The sequence below is a fragment of the Odocoileus virginianus genome, chromosome 32 (genome assembly GCF_023699985.2).
Source record: "Odocoileus virginianus isolate 20LAN1187 ecotype Illinois chromosome 32, Ovbor_1.2, whole genome shotgun sequence".
NCBI classification, from domain to species: Eukaryota; Metazoa; Chordata; class Mammalia; order Artiodactyla; family Cervidae; genus Odocoileus; species Odocoileus virginianus.
Genome location: NC_069705.1, coordinates 24,658,430 through 24,679,816, shown reverse-complemented (window position 1 = coordinate 24,679,816; position 21,387 = coordinate 24,658,430). Strand labels below are relative to the sequence as shown.

The window sequence follows — 21,387 nt, the reverse complement described above, 5'->3', positions numbered from 1 at the left end:
TATTTAAATTTAGCTAAATCATTTAAGCATTTTTCATAATAGTGAAAAAGAAACCAGAAGAGAATAAACACAAACATTTAACAACAGGAACTAATAAAATAATTAACAGGAAATCTGTTCTATGAATACTCAACCCCCAAAGTAGCAGTCATATAACTTACTACTGGCAGTCCTACTTAGGCAACTCTGGCTCGTCTGCTTTTGCACAACTTCTGTATATTTGATCACCTGATCCTGGGCCCTAGTTCTAGGCTCCCTTCTCTTATCTAGTGCTATGCTTTAGGTGACCTCATCTACTATTAGCAGGATCTGCTGATTTTCAAAATATATCCCAATTGCCTACTGTGCCCCATCTTTAGTACCACACCCTTGTCTAAGTCATGATTATTTCTCACCTGCCTCACTGTTATTCTGACCCCTATACTCAATTCTCCAGAAACATCAGATTTTGTTTCTCTTACTTAAAATCTCCTAAGAGCTCCCATTCGAACTTCCAAAAAAATTCAAGCTTTGACCCATGCCTATGACAGTCTGTGTAACTGGCCCTTCCTCCTATTCCAACATCATCTCACACAAATTTCTTACAGCCATACAGTCGTTCTTCCACATGGCAAGCAAGCTGCTACCTCAAGGCCTTTCTCTGTCTGGAATGATCTTGGCTTAAGCTAGCTTCTTATTCACACCTCTGCGTAAATGTTCCCTCTTCAAGACTCACCTGATCATCCAGTCAAAAACACACCATCACATCACCTTATTTTACTTCTCTGCATGGACTACCTGACATACATCTACTTATATATTTACTTACTTTTTAAAATTCAAATTCTCATCCTAGCAACTTCATGAGAGCAAAGGCCTTGACTTGTTCATTATTATGTCTCAACACCTGGCATAAAGTAGGTATTCCACAAAAATTTTTGAATGAATAATGAATCAACGTATAACCATTAAAAAATATGCAATAGAAAAATAGTGATCTAGAAATATGTTTATGGTATCATTAATATTTGAAAAAAGCAGAATGCACATATATGTGGGCAAAATATTACAGAAAGGTTGACAAAATATTGACAGGTGCTATCTCTGGGTAACAAAATTATGAGTGATTTTAGATTTTTATCTATTTTCTTAATTTACTATGAGCCTTTGGCATGAATTTTAAAATATAAAACAGAACATTTATTTATTTTTAAAAATTATTACTTACCTTCAAAAAAGGAATGACTTCTTTCATAATTGCTTTAATTTGCCGGTCCAGCTGCTGAGTATCAATTCTAGGACACGGGACGGTAGAAACTTCACTCACAGGTTGCTGTGAACTATGATTTTCAATAACAGGAGTTTCTATTTTAAAAAAGAAAATGCTACAGTAGCAAATGAAATCTATGATGTGAAATGTATACATTTATGCAAAATTCTAAATAATATTGAATTCTGATGATTTTATACTAAAGTAACACGAAAGAACATCCATGGAGTTCTAGTACCACTGATAATTAAAAGAAAAGTGGTCAAAAAATTCCTATTATACATAGGCGAGGTTCATAGGTCTTTATATATGGATTTTTAGTCAATTCAAGAACACACCTTCTAAATTATTGTTAACTGTGGTTGTGGCAGCAGCACCATCGTCATCCTCAATGATCCTGCAGGTACACCGGACATCTGCACTACTTTCAGCCTCCATCTTCATATGCGTATAGTCTCTCATCCTGGCTAATGCCTGATCTAAGTGAATCACAGTGTCACCTGTGTACAGAACAGAAATATTTCTAGAAGACATAAAAGTAAACTTTTTTCATGTATCCTATAAAATTTACTAATAAAAATATAATGTCTGAATATAGGGAAGAAAAACTAACTTAACAAGTTTCAGATACCGTACTATTTGGGTACTTGGCATGTATTACCAGATGCATTTAATCCTTAAAATAACCCTATATAGTAGATGATAGTACCCTCCATTTTCACAGAACTTAAGCAACTGCCCAAGGCTTCACAGCCAGTTAAATACAGAATCAAGAATTGGAACCCAGGTCTCTTAGACTCTCAAGTCCATATGTTATTCCACATAAACAGTACAACAAAAAATAATTTCAAAATATCATGCAAATTCTGATGTAAATAATCCAACCTAATACAAGCATTAAGGTAAAGACAAGACCTAAGAATGAGATTTCCCAATTCTTTTTTGCTCACTTCAGACAAAGCTAATGTTGAAGGACTGTGAATAAACAATCAGCTAATGAAACTAAACAGGTACAATTTAAAATCGCTTGAGAACTCAGAAATAGGTACAATTGAGGGAGAAGGTTGGCTACAGAGTGCCTTTTCTCTATAATGACATGAGCTCAGTACAGTCTTGATAGGTACTAATACTTAATAGATGGAGCTCCTAGAGAGAGCTAGGGTTGAGAGTCCTTGTATTAATACTTAGTAAGGCAAAAGGAAAACTTACTACTTACTAAAAGATAGGTACCTAACAATACAGCAAGGCTTGACCCTTTTCTTTTGTTGTGGAAAAGACTCTTTTAAAATCATCTAAATCTTGCTCTCATCATATAAACAAAAACTAGAATTACAGGACATTATTCTATCAACTAAGTGTCCTGGAAATCTGAATGAGTAAATACTTGTGGACATTTTGATATGCTACAGCCTGGAAAAAGAATCAGGTACATAGACACCTTTCTTTTCTCTAATTTTCTTTATAAATTTAGGACTAGGGGCTTTTTACTCTCTGATCTATGAGACCCTCTAAGCTTTTGTTTTACTACTGATGGAAAAAATGCAATGTGCCATGCCTTAGAGTTGCCTGGGTTTCTAACGATGATTATATATGCTAAGAAATTTCAGTTTTTACTGCAAATTACAAAGTTCACATTTTTATTAAAGATGTGACTGGATGAGGCAATGCTACCTCTAAATTTTTCTTACTGATTAACTAGAAGATCTTAGAAGATGACCTTTTTTTTTTAATTAGATGAATTTTATTTTGAAACTCAACATTTAGTAAAAAAAAATGATTTCATTCACTTATTAAGCATTAATTGCCTAATATATGTGGCATGTCGTTGTTCTGGCAACTGAGCATTCAGAGTCTCTTCTCACAGAACTGACAAGGGATGACTTTTTCTTTAAGGTAAATGAACCTTCTCTGAACTTCTACTATGCATGCTAGAAAACTGCATATTTTTCACAAGAACAGAGCATGGTAAATAAGACCCCATTTCCTAAGTGTATGCAGAAAGTCAGAAAGGTGAGATGACTGGCCCAAAGTCAAAGAGTTAACAGTCAAGAGATGGCTGAATTTAGACTGATGGATGGATAGTGTTTTAAGTTCACATTCTTTCTACCACACCTTCCCTTACTAAACTTTTGTTTCCTTATCAATGCAATTCAAAGACTTTATTAAAGCCATGTTCTAAGATTACAAAAAAATCTGCTTACCCAGAACATCTGTTGCAAAAGGTTCACAAGTTGAAGATATACTAGCATTATCAGCATCATTTTGCTCACTTATTTTATGTGTTTCTCTCTCAAAGTTCTTCTCAAAAGTTTCCTAAGTTGTAGTTTAAAAAAACAAATAAAAGTCACTAGTATTGCTTTAAAAATTTTGATTAATATTAAAAATTTAACATAGAAACTATTTGCATAAAACACTTAAAACTGTGATATAATGAAAGTTATATGGCTGAATACAGAGTCATAGAGAATATCAAAATATTAAGTAACTTTGCAGAACACTTCGTCATTATGGAGATGAAAATACATAGTACCAGCTACTAATGAAATTCTAATTTGGAAAAGGTAACATTACTTCTACACCCTCGGGGAAATTCTATCTTCAAACTCTAACAATATCTAATACTTTACTATGATATTTGGTTGTCTCATATCAGAAGAAAAACACTGACAGCATCATTTATATTTTTTAAAATTTTTATTGAAATATAATTTACATACAACAATGCACCCATTAAGTGTACAGTCTGATGAGTTTTGAAAAATATATGCACTGAGGCAACCATCTTTCCTAAAGATAAGACCACTTCCATCAGCCCAGAGAGTTCCTTTGTGTCCTCTACTCCCCACTCACATGATTTCTATCACCAGAGATTAGTTTTGCTGTTTCTAGAACCTTATATAAGTGGAATCACTCAGTATATACTCTTCGGTGTCTTGCTTCTTTCAGTCAGTATGTTTCTGAAATTAATCCATGTTGCTGTGTTTCAGAAGTTCATTATTTTTTTAATGGCTGAAATAGTATTCCATTGTATGGATATACCACTGTTTGTTTATCCATTTATCTGTTGATGTTTCCAGTTTGAGGCTACCATGACTAAAGATGCTATTAACATTAGTGTACAAGTATTTGTGGACATGTTTTCATTTCTCTTGGATGAACACCTAGAAGAGAAATTGCTGGGTCACATGCCAAGTTTATGTTTAACTTTACAAGAACTGCCCAACTGCCTTCCAAAGTGGTTGTTACAATTTTTACAATCCTACAAGCAGTATGAAAGTTCCAACTGTTTCTCAAGTTCACATCAACACTTCTTATTGTCCATCTTTTAGATTTCAGCTTTTCTAGCAGGTGTGAGGTAGAATCTTATGTGGTTTTAATTTGCACACTGGCCATTTATATATCTTCTTTTGTGAAGCACATGTTCAAATCTCTTGCCCATTTTTATGAGTTGATTTTTTTTTTTTTCTGGACGCACCCCATGGCATATGGAATCCTTGTTCCAATCAAACCAGGGATTGAACCCAGGCCTCCTGTACTGGAAGCATGAAGCCTTAACCACTGGACTGCCAGGGAGTCCCTTGAGTCGATTTCTTACAATTAAGTCTTAGAAGTCCTTTATATAGTCAGGCTTTTTATATAGTCATTCGCCAGATATATGTACTAAGGCTATTTTCTCCTAATGGTATCTTTTGAAAAGCAGAAGGATTTTATTTTGATGAAGTCCAATGTATTAATTTTTTTCCTTTCACATTTAGTGCTGTGTCCTACAAAATCTCTCATGTCAAAATCATAGTTTTCTTTTCTTTTGTAAGTTTTATAGTTTTAACTTTTCCAGTGCTGTTATTGTTGTTTAGTGACTAAGTTGTGTCTGACTCTTTTGAGACCCCATGGACTGTAGTCTGTCAGGCTCCTCTGTCCATGGAATTTCCCAAGCAAGAATACTGGAGTGGGTTGCTATTTCCTCCTCCAGGGAATCTTCCTGACCCAGCAATAGAACCTGTGTCTCTGGCATTGGAAGGTGGATTCTTTACCACTGAGCCACCAGAGAAGTTCCTTCTAGTACTATAAAGTAGTTTCAAATTTATTTTTGTGTACAGTGTGAGTAGGAGGTAGTCTCAATTATATTTTGACTGCAACTCATTTCACAACTATCTTCTTTCCTAGTTACTGATCTTTTAAAGTTTCTCTTTTAAATTATGAAATGAAAGGTCTGTCCCTGATGATAAAGGAAATTCTGGCATGAGGGAACATGTTTTAAGAAATGGAAACATTCTATTACACCTTCAAGCAAGACCCAAAGGTCGATGTGCCTTTGCCATTTTACAGCACCTGGAGTAGATGATGGAAACTGTTTCTTCCTCTTCCTAAACCTCAATTCCTCGTCCTCCTTAACTTATAATCTCCAGATGATCACTTCAGTTCTCTCTTTCATGGCATGGAAATGTTTACATGCCCTAAAAGGTATGTGAAAACCTCCATAAATGGAACTCCAAGGACCCTGGCTTAGTAACATGGAGAATGAGACTCTATAACCACCTAATATGGTAACCACTAGCCATGCAGCTAGTTAAACAACATTTAAAATTTAGTTCCTCAATCCCATTAGCCACATTAGTGCTTGAAAGCCACGTGTGCTAATAGATACTATACTAGACAATGCAGATTCTAAGACATTTCCATCACTGGAGAACGTTCTAGTGGCTAGCACTGCTCTGGATCTGTGGATACGAACACTGGACATTGTGCTAGCACTGCTGCTGACTTAATGACATTAATATAGGGAAGATGATGACATAAATGAAGAATTTAAGTTTTAGATGGAAAATTAAAGAACTGATTTAGTTATTTAAAAGTAATTCTAAGTATAGTTATTTGTGCCAAGTCTCTATGGTAATGGAATGAATTTTTGTGTCCCCCACAAAATTTATATACTGAAGTTTAACTCCCAATGTGGAGATATTAGGAGGTAGGGCGTCTGAGAGGTAATCAGATTTAAATGAAGTTACGAGGGTAGAGTCCCCTTGATGACCCTTTAAAGACAAGGAAGAAACATCAGAGCTTTCTCTCACTGCACAAGGATACAGGGAGAAGGTGGCCATCTGCAAGCCAGGAAGAGGGTCCTTACCAAGAACCGAGTCTGTTGGTACAACAGTCTTAGGACTTCCTAGCCTCCAGAATCATGAGAAATAAATCTCTGTCGTTTAAACCATCCAGTCTACAGTATTTTAGTGAACCAGCCTAAGCTAAGACACCTACTTACAAAGTATTACTGCATCTTTAAATCTTATTTAACTTTAAAAGCTTGTCAGGTTAATTATATCATAAGTTGTAGCTCAATTTTCCAAATTTACTGTTGATGGTGCAAAACAATGGGCTCAAATCCTTTAAAATAATTGAAAGTAATGCTGCTACATGAAATTTGGACAAAAAGAAAGGCACTAGAGTTAAGGATATAAAATTACTAAAAAAGATTTTTTAAAAAAGACATTCTTCATGCTCTCTCAGTCATTTCAAGGTTAATAAATTTAATATAAGCTAGTACCTCCTATGTTTTATGGAACACTTCATTTCCCACCAAAAAAGAGCCCACAGTTTTCAATTGGTTATAATAACAATTAATCCCAAGTACCAATCTGTTAGAGTAACTTATATTTGGTAATAAAGTCAACCAAAATCATGTACTTTTTGTACACAGGTTTATGTTCATAGTAGTTTAAGGGCTGGAGACTAGTGAAGAAAATTTTAAGCAGAAAAGATGACTTGTGGAAGTACCATTTTAAACACAAGAGCAAAAATAGAACAAAAATTTGGAAGTCCTCAATAACTGTAAGGAAATTACTATACATGAAGAAAAGAAGATGATCTCTGGAAAAAACACCATCTTTTCAGAAAAAAAGTTTATGTTATCATATTAACCATGAAAAGAAACACAATAATATGCTTCCAACTCCATAATCATAGCAGATATTTGCTAATCAATTATGGTATTCTGATCCATGACTATTCAGATGCTAAAGGTGGTATAAAAAAGAACATACTTGCTATCCCAGGACCACACACATATAATCTTTTAAAATAGAATCAGGGTCTGAACCTTTAAGCAGATGATTTCCAAATACTGAGCTCATCACCTCCTCAGTCTCCTAGCAGTTGGCATACATTCAATCCACTATGTGCAAAGTAGGTGCTATTTGAAGAACATAGTTTATTGAAAATATATACTTCCCTCATCACTATTCCATTTCCAGGCCCTTTTTACTTTACTCAAAATTTTCTTCAACAGTTTTAATACATTAAATTACATTTTCTTCTAGGCTTTCTTTTGTCTACCTTCTCTTCTAACCCCAAAACACAATTTATCTTGTATTTACTCAAGGGTTCTGTGATCTAATTGCTGTATGATTTACTCAAATGTCTGGAATGAACACAAAAATTTTTACTAAATGTGTGATTGAGTGAAAGTTGCTTAGTCGTGTCTGACTCTTTTTGTGACCCCATGGACTATAGTGCATGAAATTCTCTAGGCCAGAATACGGGAGTGGGCAGCCTTTCCCTTCTCCAGGGGATCTTCCCAACCCAGGGATTGAACCCAGGTCTCTCGCATCTCAGGCGGATTCTTTACCAGTTGAGCCACAAGGGAAGCCCAAGAATATTGGAGTGGGTAGTCTATCCCTTCTCCAGCAAATCTTCCTGACTCAGGAATCAAACCAGGGTCTCCTACATTGCAGGCAGATTCTTTACCAACTGAGCTATTATGACTCAACTCCTATGTTAGACAAAGGAGATATAAATATGGTTATTTTAGACCTTACAAGCTATCATTTCTATATAACTTTCGGTGTTTGCTATCCTATCTTGACTGAATTTTATACCTCACCTCAAAATTAAGCAATACATTACACTTAGCTTTCTAAAAAAGCTAAAAACTAAATATAGGGTATAATCACAATTTATTAACAAACTACTTAACTTGTTAGCTGCATACTGAAATTAGGTCTACATTTCATTAATCATTAGCTTACATCATCAGTAGTAGCAAGGCTTTCACTGGGAGTAAGTTCTGAGTTGGATGCTATCCAAGTACCAGAATTCACGGACTTCATATTTTCTCCTCCTTCTTCATGGTTCTCAGAAATATGCCTGGATACTATGTCCTAATATAAGGAGAGAAGACAGCTATTTATGAAAACCATCTGTGTTTAATCACAAAATTAAAAGTAGAAGCAGAGAGTAGAACAAAGGAAATCCTCCCAACCTCAAAAATTAACTATGAGGAAGATATAACAGGACAATACAATGAAAAACTGTCAGAAAAAGACTTTTATCTAAAGCCACTTAAGCTATATAAGATGATTATTAAAACAGCATGGAAATACATAAAGAAACAGACTGAAATACTTATGGAACAAGGACATACTTCAATCTAAGAAAGTAAACAGATAGAACTGGGAAAACTGGCAGTACCAGAAAGCAGAGGCAACAGAATGTTAGGTACAAGATACCTGCAATGCATATAAAGCCCTCTGTCTCAAATAGTCTGTATTAAGTAGCTGAAGCTCATGGAAGAGTTCAATAAGAAAATGTGGACGAGATTCATTTTGAGAAATCAACGTAGCTACTTCAGAATAAATGGTATCCCGCAAAGCTTCGAACATGGAAAAATCACTCCCGGTTTCTGGAAGATATTAAAGATCAGAAAGTTAATATTGGTGAAATACATTCCTGACTATTTCTATTAACTTGCATCATTACTCTTAACTTTAAATTACTTAAAAATCAGAACACAATTCTATCTCAGAGCTTTTAAAGTAAAAAGAGAATCTTAATAATTACCAGGATAAAAATAATTCTAAAAATCTCAAGATACATACTACTTTCTAGAGAAATAACAGTATCTAGCATTACTTAGACCAAAGTTATTTCTCAGTGAAAAATATCTGGAAAACTTTACATGTTTCATAGGAATAATCAGTGGAAGTCTTTCAGCAGTTGAATAAAATAAGTGAATAGCAAATTATTTTCTTTTTTTGCTACTAAGAACTTTTTTACAGAAAAGAAAATTTATTTTGCTAATGTTGAGAACAAACTAAATGCTGCCAAGGAGACCTACTACTGTAAGGTTTAACTAGTTAGGTCTGATTCTCAAATCTCCACTATCCTGCTGTACTGAGGAAAAACTGAATTTGTAAATGTAACAAAATAGGTACAATTTTTACTACAATGTCTGACACACTCAGTGTAAGCTGAAGCAAGCAGTGACCCAAATGAACTTTTGAATTTCACAGAATCTAGGTATCATTCTATTTAGCAACATTACTGTTGCATGTATTTATTTATAACAAAGAGTTATCACCTTTAAAGATACACAGTCATACCGTTACTTTTAAAAACATAAATTAGGAACTGTTCCCAATTTTTTTGGGACAGTTCCCAACTGTTTTGAGTTCTCTACGAAAAAAATTTCCAAGTGTTCTTCAAGCTATCAAACTCTATAAACTTTCCAGAGTAATAGTAGAACCACAAATAGACAAACACTTAAGTTTAAGTTCATTTTTAAGTTCACAAAAAGTACTGCTAAATTTTCAAGACAGGGAATTTGAAATGTTAAGTGTTTTTTTAATACATTGTGCTTTCAAATAAATATTGAAAGATCATTAAGATTTAATTCACTTTTTCCAAGAGAGAAATTTTTAAAACACAAAGCAAATGTGGTTTAATGAAAAAACTCCATTAACTTGCTAAACAAATTAACATCCTCAGGCCTCAATTTCCACAAGCATAAAATAATAAGGATAATAAATATACAATGTCCCTACTGTGCCTCAGACATTTATGAGTATAAAATGAAATGATATACTATGATGCACTGTTACTATAAAAATATTTATTATGAGCAGGTACTGGAACTATCTCTGTAGGAAATTTCTACTTATAGGAAAAATCCAGATAAGATGTGACATCATACAAACTTTCCCAATTCATACACTATATTGTAGTTTGATCAGTTGTTTTAAAAAATGATTTTTATCTTAAAGATATAAGAACAAAGCATATTTAATAACATCTTTCATACCTCTGTATGTGAAAAAATGATCACTCTAAATTATATATCACTAAAGACTAAATTATTTCCAAATAATGAATTATAGCAAACACATGCTTCATATCTACAGTAGAGAAGTGGAACGTTTTTACCATTCTCTTTCTGGACTGAGGTGCACTAGTTTAACCTAAAAGAATCTTTGCCCTCAGCCAAATGTCTATGTCTCCATCTTGTTTTTATCCTACTTTCTTCAGAGTTCTTTTCTTTAGGAAGTGACACTGATATATTTAACTTCATCTGTGATAGATCCTTGTGTTTGTTTTTCTTGAAATTCCCCTAAAGGTTCATAACAGGCTTTTCTTTTTCACTCATGTGTAGCAGAGGAGGCATTAAAGAATATTTACAATTCTAAATCATACATGTCTAATGAATATTCATAGTTTAAAGATAAAAATAACATTCTACAATTTTCCATGGCCTTTATTAATCATGGTCTTTGCATGTCACAGTTGTTCTGTTCAATGGTTTATTTTTTTTACACGTGTGGACTGGTAAGAAAAAAATAAGAACTACAACAAAAATCATACACAATACTTAACACTGTAAATCAGAGCTAAGAATAAAAACAACTATATTTTTGTTTCCAAAAACATTAATGCTCATAAGCATTTAAAGAAGACAAAATAAATGACTTCAAATAAAACATTAAATTATAAAAAAGTTCTCTATTACCCACATGAATGTGTTGGTTATGTTACACACACTAACAGAAAATGAACGTAGGAGAAGAGCAGGCCAATTTTACCAACCAAAAATTATAAATGAAAAGCTTCAGAATTTAATGAGTATGAATTCTCTTTCACTTTTACCAGCCAAATTACATATACACACCAAACTAAATCTAAAAAATTAATTAGAACAATAAAACTAAGGATTTTTAGGACCAATGGTAAAATTTAACAGAGCGGACACCAGAACTAAGCAGATTGTTACCTGGCGCTTCATTGCATGCATTTCTGTTAGACTGCTGTAGTATTCTCCTAGCATGTGCTGTAGGAAAGGGCAGACATAAGGATGAACATAAAATGTGTATGAATAGTAAAGACAGGGTCTATAATATGAATAAATGAATGAAAAAAAAAAGAAGTAAGCAAATTTCTTTAACATCATTTGCCTGAACTGAAATGCTATCACAAGGTATGGTTTATGCTCTATTTAAAAATAATCTCTTTGGGGAAAATATCAAATGATCTGCTATAAACTTGTGTTGATATGACCGATATGACCCTCATACAGTAAACTTTCACCATTCACTCTCAGAAGCATACACATCAAGGGGAACTTTCCACAATCCTCGAGGGACAAGAGGACTGTACTGAACTGTATACAGTTCAATACTAGCGGCCTTAGATGTTACAATCAAATGATCATGTAACGAAAACTACTATTACATGCTATAAAGAACTTTAGGGTAACGGTTAATACTAAAATTAAGTCTTCTGCAAAAAAGGAATATTTATATTATTCCAACATTTTTTAGTTCATCAAAATTTGATGGTTATGTTTCTAAGTGACAATAAATAAGATCTGAAGTACTATGATCAACTATCAACTATTTAGGTAATGATAACCAATTTATTAAGCCTATCAATTTAGTGCCCTTCCCCAACCTTCACCTAACTGTTTACTGTTTGACAACATCACTATTTGATAAAGATAGTGAAAGGAGATGGAAACTACAGAATTTCAATAAAATGCTGGGGTCAGAACAACAGAATTGATGTATTTGACAAAAGGATCCTGGACTTAAGAGGAGACTAGGATTGAAACTTCAGCTCTACCATTTGCTAGCAATATGACCGTGAAGAAGTCATTTCAAAATATGAAAAACAAATACTCATTATAAGTTTTAGAAAATATAGAGGAGTTTAAAGATAATAGAACCATTATTAATACTCTGATGTTCATACACTTTTTAATCCAGATTTTTGTTTAATATAGTTGGAATCAAAATGTTTAGTCAACACCTAAATCCCAGTTTCTTCTTTCACTTTTGTTTCCTTTACGATGCATGCCTACAAGTACAATTACTGAGTTAAAGGCATGACTTTCCCCCCCCAAGAACCAGTTAAACCAGACCAGTTTATATTACTGGTCTTTTATGAGCACTGAGAAAAAATAGGTACCCCCTGTGATTTTCCTCATCTACAAAATGAAAATAAATTCATAGGATTATGAAGTTCAAATGAGATGAGTAATTTATTTAATTTGTAAACAGTAAAGCATAATATAAATAGCAGTTACGATTATCATTTTCACGAAGGGTCTTATGGACAACTGAAAATTTAGAGTCCATATTTACTGACTCTTTCTCCACACTTCTTTGAGATGTACTTATTCTTTATAAATCAGGAAAGTACCAGTACATACTTAAACTAAAACGGTGGCAAATACATGACTCCATTCATACGATAAACACTGAGTGCCTACCATGAGTCAGGTACCACACTAACATTTAAGATACAAATATGAAAAAAGATTATCTATTGCCAAGGGACTCAAAACAGCAATACAGACACTAAACAGGTGAACGCTGTATAATGTGATACAGGCACCAGAAGAGGGTCGCACAGGCTCTGACAGGAAAGCAAAAGGAGAAGGGGACACATCCCTGCTTGGACTTGGGTATACCTGCGGAATTAAGGTTTTATTTAAGAGCCAGCAGAGAAAAGGCTTACAGAGAAAAGGACCTGAGGCAAAAAAGGCAACTGTCGAGGTGAGACAACTCTTGCGGTGGCTGTGAAAAATGTCATTTCAGTGCCACTGAGAGTCAAGTTCAAGGCAGAGGGTGTGAGAAAGGAGTCTGGAGAGGCAGGCAGGAAGGAATCAAATCTCTGCTGGCCAGATGTGTTGCATTAAGGCAACAGGACATTCTCCTGTAGGCATGGTGAAAGCCAAAGATCTTAAGCAGGGGAATGGTTAAGATTTTATATGGAATTCTTATTCAGATAATATCATCAGAATTTCAAATTAGGAGAACCAAATTAATGTCAACTAGTTTGCTATCAAAATGCATCAAAAGACAGTATCACAGTAATAATAAAATATATTAATATTTCCAGTTTACATTTTTGGTATCAAGAATTGTGTACTTAAATTCTACTATAAAACCTGACACGTGATAGGAAAAGTGTGATAGATCAATTTTCAGCTAGTTTTAATATAGCTTTTCAAATCTAGGATGAGTAAGTCCTTAAATTAAAACAAACTAAAACAGAACATACCTGAAGATATTTCTGTAGACCTACTATATCTTATTACTTTTTCCAGCTGCTCATGATTCTTTCTGCTGAGTACTTTTGCTTGAACAGGTTCTTCAGTCTGGGCTGAATGTCTGTTTCTACTTTTGCAAGGTTCACATGTACTAGACATACTGGCACTTTCATACCCTTGAGTAAAAAAATTGATAACTGTTATCAGTTGCAACTAACTCAAACTGAAAGGGAAATTAACTTCCATAGTGAAACAGTACGAGTAACTCAATTTATAACGTTGTGAGGGCCTTGTTTAAGAAGAAATAAAAAAAAAAGAGAAATCAAAACAGTAAAGAATATGTCTTAGAAATACCTTTGTAATAGTCTTTGGAGGCATGGGGTAACAGTAATAAATTCTAACACTTCACTGTCCTTTGATATTCACCTCAGTGATATATATACATCCCCAACTCAAACTACATGGTAGACTTCACATAACCCAAATTCTCTACTAGACTCCAAGTTAACAATTTTACAATATTAGTAAATATAAGAATATCTAGTCTATATATGTCCCTAATAGACAGAAGAATAAGGGGTATTAAATAATCAAATGTCTGCTTTTATATGCCTTTTGTAAATAACATGACTTGACCTAAAAATTCTTTCGCAACCATGATGGTGGTCCCATCGTTGCAGCTTGTGATCCCATGGACTGCAGCTTGACAGGCTCCTCTGTCCATGGGGTTCTCCAGGCGAGAATATTGGAGTGGGTTGCCATTTCCTTCTCCAGAGGATCTTCCCAACCCAGGGATTAAACCTGGGTCTCTCTCATTGCAGGCAGATTCTTTACCGACTGAGCTATGAGGGAAGTGCTACCCCAACCATAGGTTATATATATATATTCTATTAAAATTTCTATTAAAATTTCCAAGTTTTGTTGTTAATTTTTTTTACATTTGCTTTTTGGTATCTAGCACAACATAGAAATTCAACTTAATTTTGTTCCACATGAATAGCTGGTTATACCTACAATTTTTCCACTGAATTAAAATGCAAGTTTGGTTGATACATTAAGTCTCCTTATTTGTTGGGTTTTATTTCTGGACATTCCATCTGTTTAACTTATTTATTCCAGTGCCACAGAAGTTTTACAGTATGTTTAAACATCTGGTAAGGCAAGTCCTATCTAACTTCTTTTCTTAGCTAATTTTGGACATCTCTCCTTCCATGTAAGCTTTGAAATCTTTTGCCCCGTTTAAAAAACAATCCATGGAGATTGAAAATGGAATCTCACTTGAGGTATTTATTAATTTGCAGAGAACTGACATTAACTAATTTTATACATTCTAACTTAAGAACACAATTATGTTTTTATATTCGCTCAATCTTATTTCATGTTCTTCAAAGTTTTTCTATAGATCTAGTACATTTCTTGCTAAATTTATTCTTTAGGATTTTTTGTCCCAGTAGCTCTGGATACTACTATGAAGAAAATACTCTCCACCACTTCCATTTCTCCTGGGTATTATTAATATTATGATAAAGAAAAATATTACATACTTATTTCATAACCTTATTTCATAATTACTTAGTTAACTTAGGAAGCTATTTTCCAGTGTCCCTTGGGCTAGCTAAGAAAAAAATAAAAATATGCTTCCCACCTTTTCAAACATTTATTCCAATCATTTAATCTAGCCAAGATACTTTACAAACAATGCTTAATTATGATGGTGGCAGAGAGGGAATCCCAGTTAATTTCTATCTCTGGAGTATTTTCACTACAACAGTGCCTGTAACTGGCATCAGCTAACAGCTTTTATTATAGTTAAATAACTGCCTCCTTTTTTAGGTGCATTTTCATTAGGAATGACATAAAATTCTATCTAATCTACCTCTATGACTACATGATTTGTCCTGTAATGTATTTGATACAATAAACTATGCTGACAGACTTCCTGATAATAAATCATGATTACATTTCAACATTCTAATATTCTTTTGAGAGACTGGCAGATTAAATTTGCTCATATTTTACTTCTGAATTTATATTAATAATTGAGATTAAACTACTGCTTTCTTCACTGAACTGTTACCTCTCCTTTTCACCTTCCACTATATACAGGTCTCTATCTCATTCATACATTGTTTCTATAAAGATAGGACACGCCAACATTTTCTTTTCATCTTGACAGGTGAAGATGAGCACTTTGTCAGAGAAGAGAACTCTTGAGGGTGTGTACATTCTCTCTGTGTCTCCTGGCTAGACAACGGTCAACTATTTTGATCTGCAGTCTTGAGTTTTTCTTCATTAAAGATACTCTTTTATTATTTAGTAATTGCCTTCCCACCTATTTTTTTCCTTCTCTAGAACTCCTTGTGTTATCAGCTCCCAAGATTTGTCTTTATGCCTATAATCATTTCCCTCTTTCTTTTATTTCTTAGTACTTTCTGGCTTCTCTGGTGGCCCCAATGGTAATGAATCCACCTGCAATGCAGGAGACGTGGGTTCAATCCCTGGGTTGGGAAGGAAATCATGCAACCCACTTCAGTATTCTCGCCTGGATAAACCCCATGGACAGAGGAGCCTGACAGGCTACAGTCCATGAGATCGCAAAGAGTCAGACACGACTGAGCAACTAAACACGGCACAGCACTTTCTGCTCTGTGCAATGACACAGTTCTTCCCTTTAATTTTCTAGGCCAGTAATTTGGAACTTAATAGCATTCATCCTCTTTTTCAAATAATCTAGACATTAAATGTGAAAATAATTTTTTCTAGTTCTAAAGAATTTATAACTCAACCTGCTTTTTAAAAATAATTCTATCTGCTTAAGTATTCTTATTTCAATCAAGTGAGTATTTCCTTCAATGATTCTGTTTTTACTAGACTTTACCTGTTCCAGTGGTCAGCTTCTATGTCTTCTCTCTGAGTGGTGGTCCCTTCCACGTGCACTGTTACATTCACTGGGTAAGTCATGACTCTCGTCTACCCTTAAGGCTGGACCCAACTGCTGGGGAGCTTTAATGGCAGCACACTGATAGTACCTGGAAGTCTCATGACTACAGTGAAGCAATGTTCTGGCTAGTAAGTTGTCAGCCTCCCATCAAGACAATAAAAGGAAGCCTCTCGATTCCTCAGTCTCATCAGCTGCAAAGGTATATGCTCTACCATGTTCAGGGTAGGCAGGACGCCACCTCCTTTTCCAATGACACCCTTCCCCATGAGTACCTTGAAAGTGGGAAACGACTGCTACTCTCGGAAGGGAACGAGGTGCCCTTCTCACAGAAGAAGGGGTTGCATGGATTTCCTCCGACCAAGTTTTCTCGGAGAACCACAGAGCTCTGACTTTTGCTCCAGACACTCTCCGCAAGAGCCAGCAGATCCTAAAGCCTTGCTGCTTCTATCTCCAAATCACAATAGCTACTGTTAGTAATAAATATGTTCCCAAGATACTGTCAGTTTCTTTTCTGTGATATCCTATCTGGATTCAACTTCCCTTTCTTTCTCTAAAGCCATCATTCAAGTTAGGACTTGATCATCTCATACACAGGTTCCTGATTTATTTGTTGGTCTCCCAGATTCTCAAGCCACCCTAATTCATTTTGCATGAAGCTTATTAGAAAAAGAGCTCTCTTAGTTACTGTGGACTATCACACAAAACAGCAATAAAAGGTATGCTTGCCAAAAGTAACAGTAAAATGATATGAATGGTAGTACTATTGCTCATTTAATTAACAGCAAACATAGATCAAAGAAAATGAAGTATGTTGTTCTAGTAAGAAAAGCTTTCCTGGTGGTGCAATGGTAAAGAATCCACCTACCAATGCAGGAGACATGGGTTTGATCCCTGGGTCAGGAACATCACCTGGAGCAGGGCATGGCAACCCACTCCAGTATTCTTGCCTGGAGAATCCCATAGACAAGAGGAGCCTCGTGGGCTATGGTCCATAGGGTCACAAAGAGTCAGACATGACTGACCAAGCATGCGTTCTAATAAGAATATTTATATAAATGAAATTAAGTTTCTGACTGCTGTTACTGAATCATGTGAAAAGTGCTGAATGAATTCTAATCAAAATTAAAATATGTATTATGTAGCATACACAAAATTCTCTTCAGGGAGCAGTTAAAAAAAAAAATTCAGTCATCCTCCAAAAGAGCTGAAATTATTCAGAGAAACATGCTATAATTTTTAAGATGCTACCAAAGAAAGGGGGGGGGGGAACCATGGTTTTACATGAGTCTCAGATTTAAAATATCAAGGGCTAGATTTCCAAAATTAGGGTACTACTGTTGATTAGTTTCTCTTTGGAGCACTTTAATAGTAATTCTCCAGGAAAGCAGGAGATTTAATTAAAGTTAGTAATACTTCAGAGTAACACTCACCAGGCCAGCTGATATAACAGCAATAACTGTGATGTTCCTTATTCATATAAGGGGGTTATTTCCTGTCTCACTTCATCATTCCTTCCCTTACCTCCATTCTCTTTTCCTCAGCAAAAGTGGCTGACACAGCCAGCTGAATCACCATTATAGGGAAAGAGCTCAGCCACGACCTCCTGGAGACCTTCCATGTATCCACACAGAGAAGGACTGAATCATCAGTGAATCTAAATCTGGAGAAGGCCTTACCGTCTCCCTGTAACATGGAACACAGGAGCCTCCCTCTCTCTCCCCTGAAAGGTTTCATGAAAGAATTCCTCACGTCCTCCTGGGCTCTGATAAAATATGAGACCAAGTTTGCCTCACCCCATGGAGGGCACATGTCCATTCTGTGCTGCAGCTTGGCTATAGCCCAGCACTGGCCCCCAAGCCACAGGCTGTCCCACCACTCATGATGTGACTGTCGACTCGGGGTCACCCTTCTGGTGGAATAAGGGACACAGGGAGTGGGCACTTTTGGCTACCCTTCCTTTCTCTGACTTTGTGAGTAATAAACTCTCTGGATCTAAAGAGGGCCATATCCGTCACGACTCGTCTTGCCTGATGCTGGACATTTATTTAACCTCAGTCTTCATTAGCAAGCACAAAGAGCGGGGGAAGGAAAAAATGGAAAGATTCAGGGCTGGGTAGAACCCCAAAGTCATTACACAAACAGTCCCAACCAATTTCCCAAAAGAACAAGGACCATCTCAACTATGTGCTTCTACTACTCTAATAACATCAAGAGGAAACAGGCCTGGTAGAGTAGAGCCAAATTATGGGTCTGCAAACCAAGTTATATGTCTGATAACTCAAGTACCCATCTAGTAATGCCAAGAAATTATGCTAAACTCATAAAATCTGAATTTGAACTGAAGTTTGAAAAATGATTAGCACACAACTTGTAAAATCTTACTTTGCATGCAATAATACATATCTTCAAATATAAAGACCTTCTAAAGATGATCACCATTGGTACACTACCATCATGGGAAACAAAGTTAAACGAAGATTTAGCATACTAACTCTGAAAGACTGTCAACATGTGCAAAAAAACAGATTAACAGTTCATGCGAGACAGTATATATGTCTATGCTTTATCTCGCAAAATAGCAACTTAACTCCCACTGTACTGGTCTATTTGCCATATCCTATTTCTTTCCACAGTTCTCTCAAACTCTCTTCTTGCTTCATCCTGACTCTATACTACTTTTCTTAATGTTACTACAATTTGGAATGCTTTTCAATCTTCCCTCTATTGACCTCCATCCCAACTTCCTTTAAGACAAAGTAAACATGCTCTTTTCTAAGAAGTCATGGCTGCTCCTACACCACAGAGAAAAGAAGCATAAACGAGCGGTCTGGCTCAGCACCTCAGTCTCTAATATGCACATGCGCATATTAAAACACCTGGAATCTTGCTAACACGTGTACTAAAAAGCCATGCTGGTGTAAGGTGGGGCGGGCCCAAGAGTCTCCAATTCTAATAAGCCCCCAGATGATACAAATTATGCCTGTCCATGGTTCACATTTTAAACAGCAAGGATTTAGGTCATTTGATTTTGCTACATATTATTTTGACTCTGCATATATTAATTTGGTTCTCCTACTAGGTCTTTTATCTTTGTGTGCAAGCCTCAATTTTTTATACTTAAATGTGACAGCAAATAGATTAGAATGTCCACCTTTGCCTAAAGGTAAAAAAAAAAGTTGACTTGTATATCTGGAACCATAATTCTTCAAAATAAACAAATTTCAAAAATACAAATACACCAGGATTTCTAGGTTAAGGTAGCCATGGCCAAATGTTGGTTCAGAGTCTCTAAGACCCTGTTACTGAAACTGTAGTCCACAGACTACAACGTCAATGCTGTCAACAATCCTGGGGAGCTTGTTAGAAATGAAGACTGTCAGGTCCCTCCTGTGACTGACTGAATCAGACTCTTGACACTAAACAAGATTCCCAAGGAGATCTGTATGAAATGTTAACGTTTAAGAAGCACTGTCCTAGTACACACAAATTAATTAATTGAAAGAGAGAATGCTGGGATAACAAATGTTAAGTTTCCCTTCCTTTTATTCAAGACAAAAAAGCATTTTGTAGGGGCAGGTATTAGACTTTAATATGATGTTCAGAGTTACCCACTCTCTCACTAAGTGATCACTATCTACTCAAATGTTCTCTAGTGTCACCAAGAGTGACCATGGAGAAGGCACAAATGTATTTTCATTCATTTGAATGGTTTCAGATCACTAACTAATCTGCTAAGTAACCAGCTCCTCTCAAAACCTACACAACTGAAAAATTATTTCAAGGATGATAATGTCTAAGCTAAGAAAAATTTTGCCCCTGTTCAAATCCATTTGTTTAACCATCAAATCATACTCTCTACATGGGAGTAGCGGTAAGAGTCCAGGACTTTAGGATACATGAAGTATTGTAATGGGGGAAAAAAATGTACATGTATTCTTTTTCATGTTCATAGTTTTCATCAGATTTTTCAAGGGTTCCATTACCCAAAAATGCTTGAGATAAATGCTGCCAAAGTTCACAAGTGGATTTTTAACTGCAGAGTGCCCTAGGACCCTTCAGTTCAGTTTAGTTCAGTCACATAGTCGTGTCCGACTCTTTGTGACCCCATGAACCACAGCACGCCAGGCCTCCCTGTCTATCACCAACTCCCGGAGTTCACCCAAACCGATGTTCGTTGAGTCGGTGATGTCATCCAACTATCTCATCCTCTGTTGTCCCTTTCTCCTCCTGCCCTCAATCTTTCCCAGCATCAGGGTCTTTTCAAATGTGTCAGCTCTTCACATCAGGTTGCCAAAGTATTGGAATGCTTCAGCATCAGTCCTTCCAATGAATATTCAGGACTGATTTCCTTTAAGATGGACTGGTTGGATCTCCTACTACACTTATAAGTATCGTAGCTTCCAAGAGAGGGAGTCAGTGGGTGCAGTCAGTTTTCAAACTTTTCTGATTATAAGCCTAGAATATTTTGTTCTCAAGCACCAAATACTATATCCTTGAACACAGAACAGCCTTTCAAGGCCACAGTCAAAAAGTGTCCCTTGCAAACTGGAAGGAGCATCGTTTAGCTATAATATTTCAGATTTTGGCTAATAAATGTATTTTTAACCTAGCAGTGGACTTCAGTAAATTCTTCAAAAATCATAAGTAGTGGCATGCAGTGAACACTATAAAGAGAACCTCAATGTGATATTCAACGACAAGCTTCAATAAAATACAAGTTAACGCTTTATCGTAATAGCTAATGTTCAGTTCCTGAAGGATTAAGAGCAAACTTATTCCAAAAGTGATTTCATCTACATGATATTCAAAGACTGCAATGTAGTTAGAGGGCCACATTTCTTTAAATGAATCCACCACAGATCTAGCCAGAAATCATGAATA

The 21,387-nt window shown here is 35.5% G+C and overlaps 1 protein-coding gene across 28 annotated transcripts in view; it reads right to left on the bottom strand.

Annotated features, from left to right (window-relative positions):
- The window catches only part of PCM1 (pericentriolar material 1), an 83,659-nt gene that overhangs the window by 14,538 nt on the left and 47,734 nt on the right, over positions 1 to 21,387 (bottom strand). For 9 of the 28 annotated variants that reach the window (XM_070459979.1, XM_020896273.2, XM_020896211.2 and 6 more), the window contains 7 exons: positions 13,577 to 13,741; positions 11,286 to 11,342; positions 8,752 to 8,924; positions 8,272 to 8,403; positions 3,451 to 3,562; positions 1,588 to 1,749; positions 1,208 to 1,344 (listed from right to left, as the gene is read on the bottom strand). In XM_070459979.1, the coding sequence (XP_070316080.1) occupies positions 1,208 to 1,344; positions 1,588 to 1,749; positions 3,451 to 3,562; positions 8,272 to 8,403; positions 8,752 to 8,924; positions 11,286 to 11,342; positions 13,577 to 13,741 (938 nt within the window). Of the gene's footprint in view, positions 1 to 1,207; positions 1,345 to 1,587; positions 1,750 to 3,450; positions 3,563 to 3,924; positions 4,411 to 8,271; positions 8,404 to 8,751; positions 8,925 to 11,285; positions 11,343 to 13,576; positions 13,742 to 21,387 lie in introns of those variants that run through there. The other 19 variants (XM_070459990.1, XM_020896246.2, XM_020896256.2 and 16 more) reach the window with 4 other exon arrangements.